Raw genomic sequence first — 11,751 nt, 5'->3', positions numbered from 1 at the left:
GTTATATAAAAAAAATGTTTAATTTAAAATAATGTTTTTAAATTAAATATAAATATTTATGTATAATTATATTTTGTAAAATGAAATACATCCCACATTAAGAAAGAGAATTTATAAATACTCTCATAAACTAAAGCATAATCAAATTAAACAATATGATATTCTTTTCTGATTTATTATAATACACATGAATTATACAATTCATTACTATAAAAGTTTATAAGGATAAAATGCCTCGCTAAACATATGTCGCTACACATATGTCATCCAGTTTTAACCACAGTTACATTATTCAGGTAGCATACGAAAAATATGACCACTATGAAAACTTATGAAGCAATCATACTAACAACATTGCATGCAGAAACATCATTAGCGTTTACGTGAAGTTTCCGAAAATTAGGTTTTGCTGACGCAGTTATCATTGGTCGTCACATTGCACGGAAAGTTGTGCCATTACTGGAATTAATCGTAAAATGTTGAATCATTACGTTCTTCATTCGACAGCATTGCCGTGAAATTGCTATGCGCTGGATATTACGTTGCGATATTTCGCAATCGATGTAGAAATTATGTTTGCTATTCTTGGTATAACACTTTTGCCGTAAGTTTGTTTGGCAGCTTGCCTATAAATACGTTTCATAAAATAATGATTTTCGATAGTTAATAAATTTGACTTTCTTAATGAAGAATTGACTCTCAATTATTTTTAGCAATCGTGACGCGTCTGACGACTAAAAATATAACACTGAAAGAAAATAAATTAAGGAGCACTTTATGGCCGAATTCTGTTTTCACTCAATTTTGAAAGTTTATTTTCGGCGAAAAAATTGAGAATGTAATAATATTATATATAAAAATATTATAACAATTTAAAATAAATAATATTTTTGTATATTATTTTTTATAAATTTAATATATGATATTTTTATTATATTAGAGAAATTATATGGACGCTATTATATGTAGCACAGTTTTGATTAAATTCAGTAAACTGCGATTATAATATGGAAATATGTTTATCACATTAACTGCTGCATCATTGCAATTTGCTGTGAGGTAGAAACAGTATATAATTTGACTAAACCTCTGTGTTTACATTAATAAAATAATTGCTTCCATAATTATAAACACAATTTATATTCAGTGATAACTTGTGATAAATAAATAAAGATGTAAGAACTTGTAATAAATAAATAAGAGCAAATTTAATAAAAAATTATTTAAAATGAAATAAAAATTTTTAAAAAATTATTTATTAGTAATATAATTAATGTTACTATAAATAGCTTTTATACAATAGAAATATTATTAAACTTTATAATTCTGATAAAAAATATTATTTTATTATACAACTACAATAATAATATAAATCATTCGATAAAATATACACTGAGCTTTCCACATATCTTTTACTATTAATTTTAATAATAAATTCTTTAACGAAAGTCTGAAGATAAATTTAAAAAAAATTGCAAGCTTGTCTATTATTACAATTTTTAATAATTATTATTTCGGCATTGTTAACTTAAAAATTGTCAAAAAGTCTAAAATAATAAATTAAATTCTTTCAAATATTGAAATATCAGTAAAGAGAAAAAAGGGTGTTATTAATTCGGGATATACAATAAAACAAGAAGCTTAATTCGTACAATATTTTTAGTGTTAATTTCTCAAAAGCTATTAGTTTGATTTCTTATTACTGATTAAAAAAGAATTGGTTTGAAATTGTTCAAACAAATTATAGTCATTAAAATTCTCATATTCTTATACAAGCAAACACAGCAGTTTTACAAAAGTTATTATGCAAAGTAAACTCTAACTATCTTGTTCACAAGAAAAATAGTTTACATTAGAATTTGCTGAAAATTTGATGATTTATGAAATATTAAAGAAACATGTGAAAATATGTTTTTAGGAATAATAGAAAAGTTATAAGCTTCTGCTGATGTTCTTACAAAGTATTTTGTGTTATATCTTTCTCTATTAGTCATTCATATAAGTATATCGGTAAATATAAAACGACGTCAAATTAGAGAAACTATATCGGCGGCTATAATCGTCTGGAGTATGTTAAGTAACTACTCGTATAATTGGTAAGCAATTCAAGTTGAAGAGAAAACAAATTACGCACATTATTTTTGTTTTAGATAATAATTATCATTAAATATATACATTAAAAAATTATTGTCGTGTTGTTGTACGAATATAATGCTTAAATTAAACCGAAAATTATTTAATTCTAGCGCAGTTTACAGAACTATGTAGATATATGTATAAAACATTTATTTAAGCATTAAAATTTAGCTCAATAAGGCTTTACTTAGTTATGTGTTCACAGTCTGATGACATTTATTGTTGTATATCCATAACTTGATTTTAATAACCGAGAACTTTAATGGCAAAGTAATTTTTATATTAATCATATATCACGTAGTTTATTATTGTTATACAATTCCAAAATTGTTCAATTAGCGAGAAATTACAAAGGTGACATAGTATCAATATTATTTAATTAAAATAATAAAATAAAACACATGAGAACCGCCGTTTAATTTTTCGCGGTAAACTCGATGCATTTCGCGCAAGGTTAGCGTTCTGCGGAATTAAAAGTATTACTAGATATCACCACGCGCGTTTTATATTACATCGTTTACAACGAAAATCACTTGGTAACGCGAACGTTTATTTTTCTCTTGCCATGCTGAGCAAGCAACAGTCACTCATCTATTTATAACGGCATCGCGCTAACCACCATCCGTCGAGTCTATTATCGCGTATAAATATATAGATGGAGCACATAAAGAATGTTGATAGGATGGACGAAATGCTTGAAAAAATTATAAGAGAAAAAAGAAGCTAGTAATTATCGATCCGTCCTGTATAGTGCAACATACGGGAATTACGTAATATCGTATCGTTTAGGACGGCGAATTTTCTTTTGATTAACATACCTTTGTGTTGATTTGTCTTTCTCTTTTTCTCTCGCCTTTTGCTTATAATTACATTTACTCTGTCATGAAATCTACATATATATTATTTTCTGTTCTTTTGTATTTTTCCTATCGTTCGAATTTAACGCCACAAAAACCATAAGCAATCATTTCGCTGTTTTATTTACGTGATTCACAATTTTAATACCTTTAATCTTTGAATGGCAAATTGTTTAACAGCTATCTAAAAGGGTTTTATATAAATCCAGTATAATAACAATAAAATAATAAAGTGTCTTTCATATTTATTTCAATTTTTTTTTTATTAAATTTTAATTGATTTTATTGGGTTCGATAAACAATGAAAATATTTATTTTATTTCTCTACAATTTGTATTTAATAATACTGGTTTACGAAAATTCAGGTTTGAAAAACGTGTAAAAAATATATTTGTGTCATTATCATTACATAATTAAATAACATGTTAAAAAATATATAAATAAGTCGTACAAATTTCAAGTAGTATAAGAATATTTTATTCATTTCTATCTTTGAATTTGTGATTTATTTCATGCAAGTGTAATCTGTCATTAACTTAAATCACAATTAAACTGCTAGTAACGATAATAGATATTTTTTCTTGGAGGATTTTTTTTATCAACTTTTGATTAAATTAATTGACAATTAATTCGTAGAAGTAGAACGTCTCCTCTGTCTTCCTCTTCTGATACAAACTGTATTTAGTTCTCACGTTGGCAATCGTGATGATTGAGTTAATCATTGATTAGCGTTAATTAGAATTGGTGAAAGAGATCCTTTTATAGTAAATTAATTGAGATATTTGATTATTTATTTAGTAAATTATAATGTAAGTAAATAATTTGTATTATATTTTTATGATATCTTCTGTGTTAGGTTTTTGCATTCGTCACATATATACTGTAAACATTCGTCCAAGATATTAAACTTCCATGACACAGATTTTTAAACGTCGCTTAAAATCACCTAGGATTACATATTGAGCTATATTGTAAAGGTATATCTTTCTAAGGTATTTCAGAACTGGTATAAATCCGAATGTTCAAACAGAGAAAGGGAAAGATTTAAAATAGGGGTTTTTTTCCCTACTATTATGGGGTCAGCGTATGCATAATCCAACTAATTACGAATGGAAATTTATACGGTATGTTATGCAACGCGCAAAGCGCTCGTCATCCGGCCAAGTTGGAAGAAAGACGAGGAGGAGCCGTGGGGGGAGGGAGGAAGGGAGAAAAGTCGTCGAACTTGTCGCGTGTGGTCGATGTCTTGCAAGCTCTCTCGAAATAGCAGCTGCAAGATGAATGACCGCGAAGTGATCGCTTTTAAGAGATTGCAGAATCCACAATCCACATCGCCAACGAGGTCGTTTTGCGTTTGAAAATGTACCGTCTAACTGTGAATCCATCCAATTTATTATGTCTTATTAAAGCAGTTGCAAAAACAAAGCTAAAACAATAACTGCACGATACTCTACAAAAGTTTCCCATATTGAAGGAAAGCGGTTTTAGCCCATATTTCCTGTCTACTTTATTCAATAAAGATTGACGTACTTTTATCACTTCGAACATTTTTCATAAAAAGATGTTTTAAAGAAAAAAAAAATGATAATACTGCCTAACTATAAAAATAAATAATGAAGTATTTAAACTTTAAACTTCTGAGGCTGTTCTTCGCATATTTGACAGTATCTTTATTAAAATGAGGCAAGATGTGCATGACACACGAAAATGTGTTTCAACAAAGTTTCCCGAAAAGATTGCTTTTACATCAAGAGAAATTTTCATGAACTTTAATTAAACGCGCCGTATTTTCGCGATTCGATCGTAAACCGCAAGTATCCTTACCGCAATGCAGAATACACGTTGCAATTTCGTACGTGCATATGCCCAAGTGTATTCAACGTAAATATAACTTTAAGTGCCTTTTACCACAAGGCAGCTCAAAATTTATGGCCACGCGATGTTCACGCAATTTGTTTTCACGTATCTTAAGATATGAAATATAATAAGGAAAATCAAATGTCACCCAGTAGTCCAATATTTCTCATAAGACGCTGGTTTTCGGTTATGATATACGAGTAACAAACGTGCAACAGACAGGTGACGAATGATTACAATTTTCGAAGACGTATCCTTTTCCCAAATATTTACGGATAACTTGTCTCTTAAATTTGTTTTATTTTTACGCGAGCTTTAATTAAAAGTTTTAATTAAAAATTTAAATATATATATTTGATATTGCATTGTTTTAAAAATACATTTTATTTATATTTATTATTATATTTATTAAATATATTTAATTGTGTATCGAAATTGTTAAATTCGGGAATTCATAACACATAGAATAAAATAAACATTTACAACACGAATGTTATTAAAATATTTATTAATACAGAGAAGTAGTAGTGTAGAAATATTATTTATTATTGGAAATATTTAATACATTTTTTGTTTTACAATACTTCTTTCTTTTTTCAAAATGTTTGCATTATTTACGAGATAACACTTTAGTTATCTTATGTGTTTATTTTTCCTTCTCTTTATGATCATGAAGATTTGCAGTCGTTCTAGTTTTTTTCATTATTATTCTAGTCGCACATAGAAAAGATATTATCGTTCCAGTCCGACGTCACATTCTACGTAAATCATACACAGGAGGGCAATTACGCTATTTTTACCGGAAACGACATTGAACCAATTGGGGCTAATTTTTCATAGCGGTTTCTACAAATTTAACAAGTTTATTCGATTGAATTTTTAAACTTCTGCTTTTTTTTTTTTTATTAAAAATATTAATTTTGTTTAATCGACGGATTAAACGTTTGTATTACTTGGCTGGTAATAACGTTGGTAATATTGTCACAGAGAATAACGATTTTTTTCTAAACAGCTTTGCTCTATCAAGCACAGCAAAATGCTCGGATGCTCATGAAAGACTTGAAAGGGAAAGCCCGACCATTCTCCGTCCGATGAAAATATTTTTCACAACATGTAAGTCGTTGCATTCAGTGGCGCGAACGTAGGTGGACCTCAATGTCGGAGTTAAAAATCGCAGAATAAATAATTGAAGTGTGATAAAGCGGAACACGGTGTATAAATAATGGACACATAATTATGAAAATTGTATTATAACATAATAATTAAAATAAATAATAATAATTACATAATATAAATTATTTAATAATAGAGCGCGCGATTCGCGTCAAAATAGAATCATATCTGAATTTTTCATTATGTTATTAACAATTAGTCATCAGTTATATAACATGCAAATCGTATCAATTTTACTAAATATAATAAATCCTTTTCCACGTCAGAATACAATTTTCTTAATGTTTTTTTCCTCGTGTAAAATAAGATTTATCCATTTAACATCATCAATACAAAAATAACTTACGCACAAATACAGCATATCATAATATTATCGTACCTCTACGCTAAGAAAAAATATACTATATTTTCATAAATATTTGTTTGAATAGTACAAGCCGATGATTAATTAAAAAAAAAAACCATTAATTTAACTATCATTTTTTATTTAGTAAATATTTATTTACAGTAAAAGTAAATGTTAAGTTAATACTATTAAAAAATGTTTATTAAAATTTAGCTCAGTGTAATTTTTCTCAGTGTAATTTTTAAGCATCTTAGAATCATGCAACTTTTGAATTAAAAAATTTAAATGTAACTGTGTGAAAATGATATAATTTCATAATATCATTCATCAAAAATTTATCGCCGCTGCTACTCGGAGGGTTTTAGCCCCAGTCAAGAGATAACCGTTTATCGTGCGCTTCGTATCGCAGACGTGATTTTGCTTCCTCCAAAAATCTTTCGTCGGAAGCGAAGACGGGGGAGATGGTGGAGAGTCACGTCTAACTCAAACAAGCTCTTCTCCCATGACTTTACGCCACTGAGAGCGCGCTAGGCCGTTGCGGAACACGTTCGTAGAAGGCTGCCGGAGTATAAAGGCGGTCCAATGTAAACCACAAGCTCCATTTGTTGTTCGTAAGCCCGAGGCTCACCGAGGGCGCCGCCGGACGCGGCTTTGTCTGTTGTATTTTCGTTGGCACGGCACCCGGTACCGCAACCGCGGCCACGCAATCCGAAGGAAAGGTCAGCACGGCACCGCCGTGTTCGACGACTTGTGCAAGACAGCCGCGCAAATTGCTGGGACACCTGATCCGCGCTCGGTCCTTTTATCGGCCACGCGATTCTTATCAGCCACGCGAGGCTTTGTCGGGTGTATACTCCGTGCCCCAATTCGATTTGAATACCGTGAGTGCGATGCCCGCTAGTGCGCAAAACGGACATCGTCTTGATCGCAGTCTTCTCAGACACAATTAGTTATAATCAAGGAATAATTGTTTATATTATTTTTATGGAATTATACATGTATATGCAATGCGATGCTTAATTGTTGAAATTTTAATGAGCTTAGATGATTTATTTATATTTTAATGATTTATCAAGATGAAATAGATTATGTGAAATTATTTAATAAAATTATTTAATACACACACACACATACACACACAACAAATAGAAAGAATCGTTTTGCTGAAATGTCTAAAAATTTTCAGACGTAAAAATAATTTTTAATTATAAGACTATCACAATAAGTAAAACGCTCGAGCTAGTTTGCTAGAATGTCAAAACTTTTTGCAGCATTGCTAATTATATGCTTGAGTTTCCTACGAAATATTTTGTTATTTTAACAAAATTATTTTCAGACCTGTATGATATTTAAATAAATTTTTAGATATTACAACAAAATCATTCTCTTCATGTAAGTTATATTAAAGTACACATTAATTAAATATAACACTGAAATGTTATTGCGCGCCTTTATTAATTTAATAAATTGTGTTTTTAGTGGATTATTTTCTAAATATCCGATAATCATTTTGCTCTAGGCAAACAATAATATCCACTAATTATAGCAATTGTTAATTCCGAACGTAATATAATGATTTCAAGGACATGTAAATTTATTCGGTTTGAATTAATAGTTCGTCCATTATTGCAGCTGTAATGTAGGATGAGTTCGCGAACGGATCATCGGGAATACCATCGGCAAATGAAATGCAAGGCTGAATAATGCACTGTGCAGTGGTAATCTCGCGCTATCATTGTTATGACGTAGCCCGAGAGGAAAGATGCAGCACGGCAAAAGCAGATAGAAGACACGGAACGCTCGAAAAGGTGCATGTACAGGTAATAAACTTTATACCATGCTTTTGAGAAATTCTCTTCTTACTTTTGTAAAGTTTCGATCTATTAACCTATGGTAAATATAAATCAAGACATAATTAAGGAACATTATAAAGGATTTTTATAACTTAAAGAGAATTTTTATTTAATTTTGAACCAACGCTTGGATGACAATATTTTATTATCTTTATTATAGATTCTGAAAAACAAATTCTTTTGTAGAGCCTCAATTAGATTTGAGTTTATTTACATGCACTGTAAAAAATTACAATGCAATATAAAATTATAACAGTCATAGTGTGACTAATTTTGGGGGACCCACTATTAAAGATGTATATTTACACATACGTGAAGTAAAATCGCAACTTATAAATAAAATTATCTTCTTTACAATAATTATACAATTAGCAAAAGTAAATTTACAGTTGAAGTTAATACTTTGCGAATCGCGTATACATATAATATATTATATATATAGTTACATCATTTGACGGTAACAAACTATGACTGTATGATACGGATCGCACATTTTTTAACGTAAACACATATTATGTATTTAATTATGAATATAATTACTCTTGAATTACCAAGCAACATTTCGTTTATATTTTATCTGTAACAATTGCATACAATAATAATGGATGATGTACATATATGTCGATAAAGCTGATGTTCTTACGCAATGGCACTATGTCATTGACGGATCGGAAAATCCGGAAAGTCTGGAACGTTGAAATTTGTGCGACATTACTGTGCCGTCGGCAAACCGCAGTGTTAAGTTTGGATAGTTTCTATTTGGTGACACAAGTCGACATAAGTGTCGTTCTATCTTTGTTACTGGCTGAATGCTAAGATAGAATAATATGTTTGCGAGTTTGTAAAATGACTTGTGTCACTTAATGGAAAGCACCTTTGTAGAAATATTTAATTTATTAATTTGCCAACAAATAACGTGCAATATTTCTTAAGCTGTGTTACAAATATAAAAATGCAAATATACATGATACATTATATATATTATATCATATAATTTTACAAAAATTTATATATAGAAACTATAAAATATGCTATTGTTATTGTAATTTCTCTTCTATAAAGATATATTGATATAATTAAAGGTAAAAATAATTTTTGTAAAAACGAACAATTTTATATATTCCCACTATGAATTGTGTAATTTTTACATATATTTATGTAAAATAATTGTATGTAATTGTACATATATTTTTTTTTCAGTGTGCGCAGACTGACGTCTTGCTTTTGCACGGTAAAGACGCACGGCTATAATAAGAAGCAGAAGTGGAGACGGACACGTGTGCGGAAGGAGACGCGGTCCACCTCCGGCCCGCCATCCTGGCGGCATGGTCCTTTGGGCCACAATACTAATCCTTCAAGGAGCTGGATTTGTAGGTAAGCGCGAAAGTAATGGAAAGGGTTACATATTATATAAAATATTTTATAAGAGAACAAAAGAGAAAAATAGATTTTTTTTAGAATAAAATCCGCAAAAGTGGACAATGAAAATTTTTTTTCGAGAAGAAATTAGAAAATTTTAATATAAGTGGTTCTAACGATATTTATAGTGGAAGCTAAGAAAAGATATGATTGAATGAAATTTTCTCTAACGAAGAATTCCATTTCTCTGATTGATTGACGAACTTACAGTCAAATGAAACGGCGATAATTTTAGTATAACCAGTGTCTCGACGGATTACCGTATAACGACAGGTACTCCATATTGATTGTTCGCAGGCTCGGTGACAGGCATTCCCGGCGTCCCGGAAAACATAACGGTGATGTTCCTGAACCCGACGTCTGTGCGCGTGTCTTGGAGCACCAGCCAGGTCGAGCAGGTCGAGAAATACGACGTCACGTACAAGCCAACCGACGCCAGGTGCGTTCCAGTGATTCTGATATCGCGCGCGGAAAGGTTCAGATTTTTATTTCGTAGACAGCATCCAAATGAAAACACCAGTCTCGTGTTCTATCGGGTATTGGGTCCTTTCGAGAGAAATGGGAATTTTTCAATAAAACGTATCATATGCCTGATTGCATTCGTCATAACGCCTAGGTATTCTTATAATAACTATAGTTTTTCGAAAACGAGAAAATTATTCTCAGAAATTACTATCAGATAATATCGACACGAATCTTTTTCAGCTTCAAAGTTTTTAATAAACTTTAGCGAATAAAGTTCTCGCATCTCGTACATAAATCTTTCTACGTCGTTCAACAACGAGTGCGCGAATTTTGTCGTTCGCTCAGCAAGAAAAATTTACTTATCCATAGAAATAAAAATCGATAATCCACATATGGAATTAAATTATCATATTCAACATTTGTCCTGTTGATAATCGAAGAATAATATCATTTCTCGTTCGAAAATCTACGTCTCTCTTTGGAACTTTTCTTTTTCTTGCACACTGATGCAGCTGAATTGATGACATACTTTGATGTTCGCGAATCGCGACAAAATGCCGCATTGCAGACATTTAGGCTTATCGAATCTGGGATAATGTATAAAAAGTTTAACAACAGCAATGTACGAAATGTTACAATTTGTGCCAGATACATCGACACTAATACTGTTGAGAAAGGGTCGAGAGGATAGTAAGCAGGTCGAATTGTGCGTGACATGCGTGTGTCTGGTTTCGTGCTTGGTCTCGTTTAATACAACAGCACGCATATTACACGCTATCACTAATTTCCTTTAATCGCCAAGAATATCTAAATGTTCTCTGAATATAACCACGTATTCATGTTCAGAAACGAAATTATTCAACAAGCACATGCTTATCAATCTGAATTTAAACTTTATGTACAGGCTCGACGTATACAAGAATCGATGAAAGATTATACGTACATGTACCTGTCGTTCTGTAAATGTTAGTGATCAAGTTGTTACATCTTTCTTAGTCATACTTGGATCTATCTTTACCTGCACCTTTAAAATTTTCTTCTCTTTAATCTGAAGATTTAATATATAACATTATTTTTATTTTTGCGCGACTTAAACCCAGTTAAATTGACTATTATCCAATTTTAAATTGATGTAGATGACTAGTAACAAGCTGACATTATTTGTCATCACTTTGACGACATTTTGACATATAATGTCACCTTATTACTTGGATAGATACAGATTTAAAGATACAGCTTTAAAGTTTGATATTAGAGAAATATATTATAGAGAAAACGCACTGAGAAAAATTTCTGACTTTGAAATGAACAAATTAAAAGGTTCTGATCATATCAATCAGAATTTTGTTTATCTCAAATAAAGTTATAACAAATTAAACCAGAAAATTCTGATTTGTTCATTTTCAATCAAAATTAATGTAACTAAACTTTTTTTCTAGTGTGCAATTCTTTTTAACATTTTTAAATAATAGACAAAATTCCTATTGTTGAAATTAATTAATTGTTAGAAATTAAATCCGTTTATAAGTGAAGATATGAATCAATTGAAGTAAAGATATGGATTAATTAATAAAATTATGAAAAAAGATTTCAGGATCGGATTTGTCTTTTATCACGAAATAAGTTTACAGAGCATTTAATGTGC

At 30.3% G+C, this 11,751-nt stretch overlaps 1 protein-coding gene across 9 annotated transcripts in view; it reads left to right on the top strand.

Annotated features, from left to right (window-relative positions):
* The window catches only part of LOC108750640, a 116,765-nt gene that overhangs the window by 66,466 nt on the left and 38,548 nt on the right, over positions 1–11,751 (top strand). For 2 of the 9 annotated variants that reach the window (XM_018490231.1, XM_018490234.1), the window contains 3 exons: positions 8,002–8,189; positions 9,423–9,596; positions 9,939–10,080. In XM_018490231.1, the coding sequence (XP_018345733.1) occupies positions 9,548–9,596; positions 9,939–10,080 (191 nt within the window). In that variant the 5' untranslated portion in view covers positions 8,002–8,189; positions 9,423–9,547. Of the gene's footprint in view, positions 1–6,967; positions 7,251–7,287; positions 7,339–8,001; positions 8,190–9,422; positions 9,597–9,938; positions 10,081–11,751 lie in introns of those variants that run through there. The other 7 variants (XM_018490230.1, XM_018490235.1, XM_018490236.1 and 4 more) reach the window with 7 other exon arrangements.

The sequence above is a fragment of the Trachymyrmex septentrionalis genome, unplaced genomic scaffold (assembly GCF_001594115.1).
Source record: "Trachymyrmex septentrionalis isolate Tsep2-gDNA-1 unplaced genomic scaffold, Tsep1.0 scaffold37, whole genome shotgun sequence".
Taxonomy (NCBI): domain Eukaryota; kingdom Metazoa; phylum Arthropoda; class Insecta; order Hymenoptera; family Formicidae; genus Trachymyrmex; species Trachymyrmex septentrionalis.
Note: the sequence above shows the minus strand (reverse complement) of the source record. Positions and strands in the feature narration are given on the sequence as shown.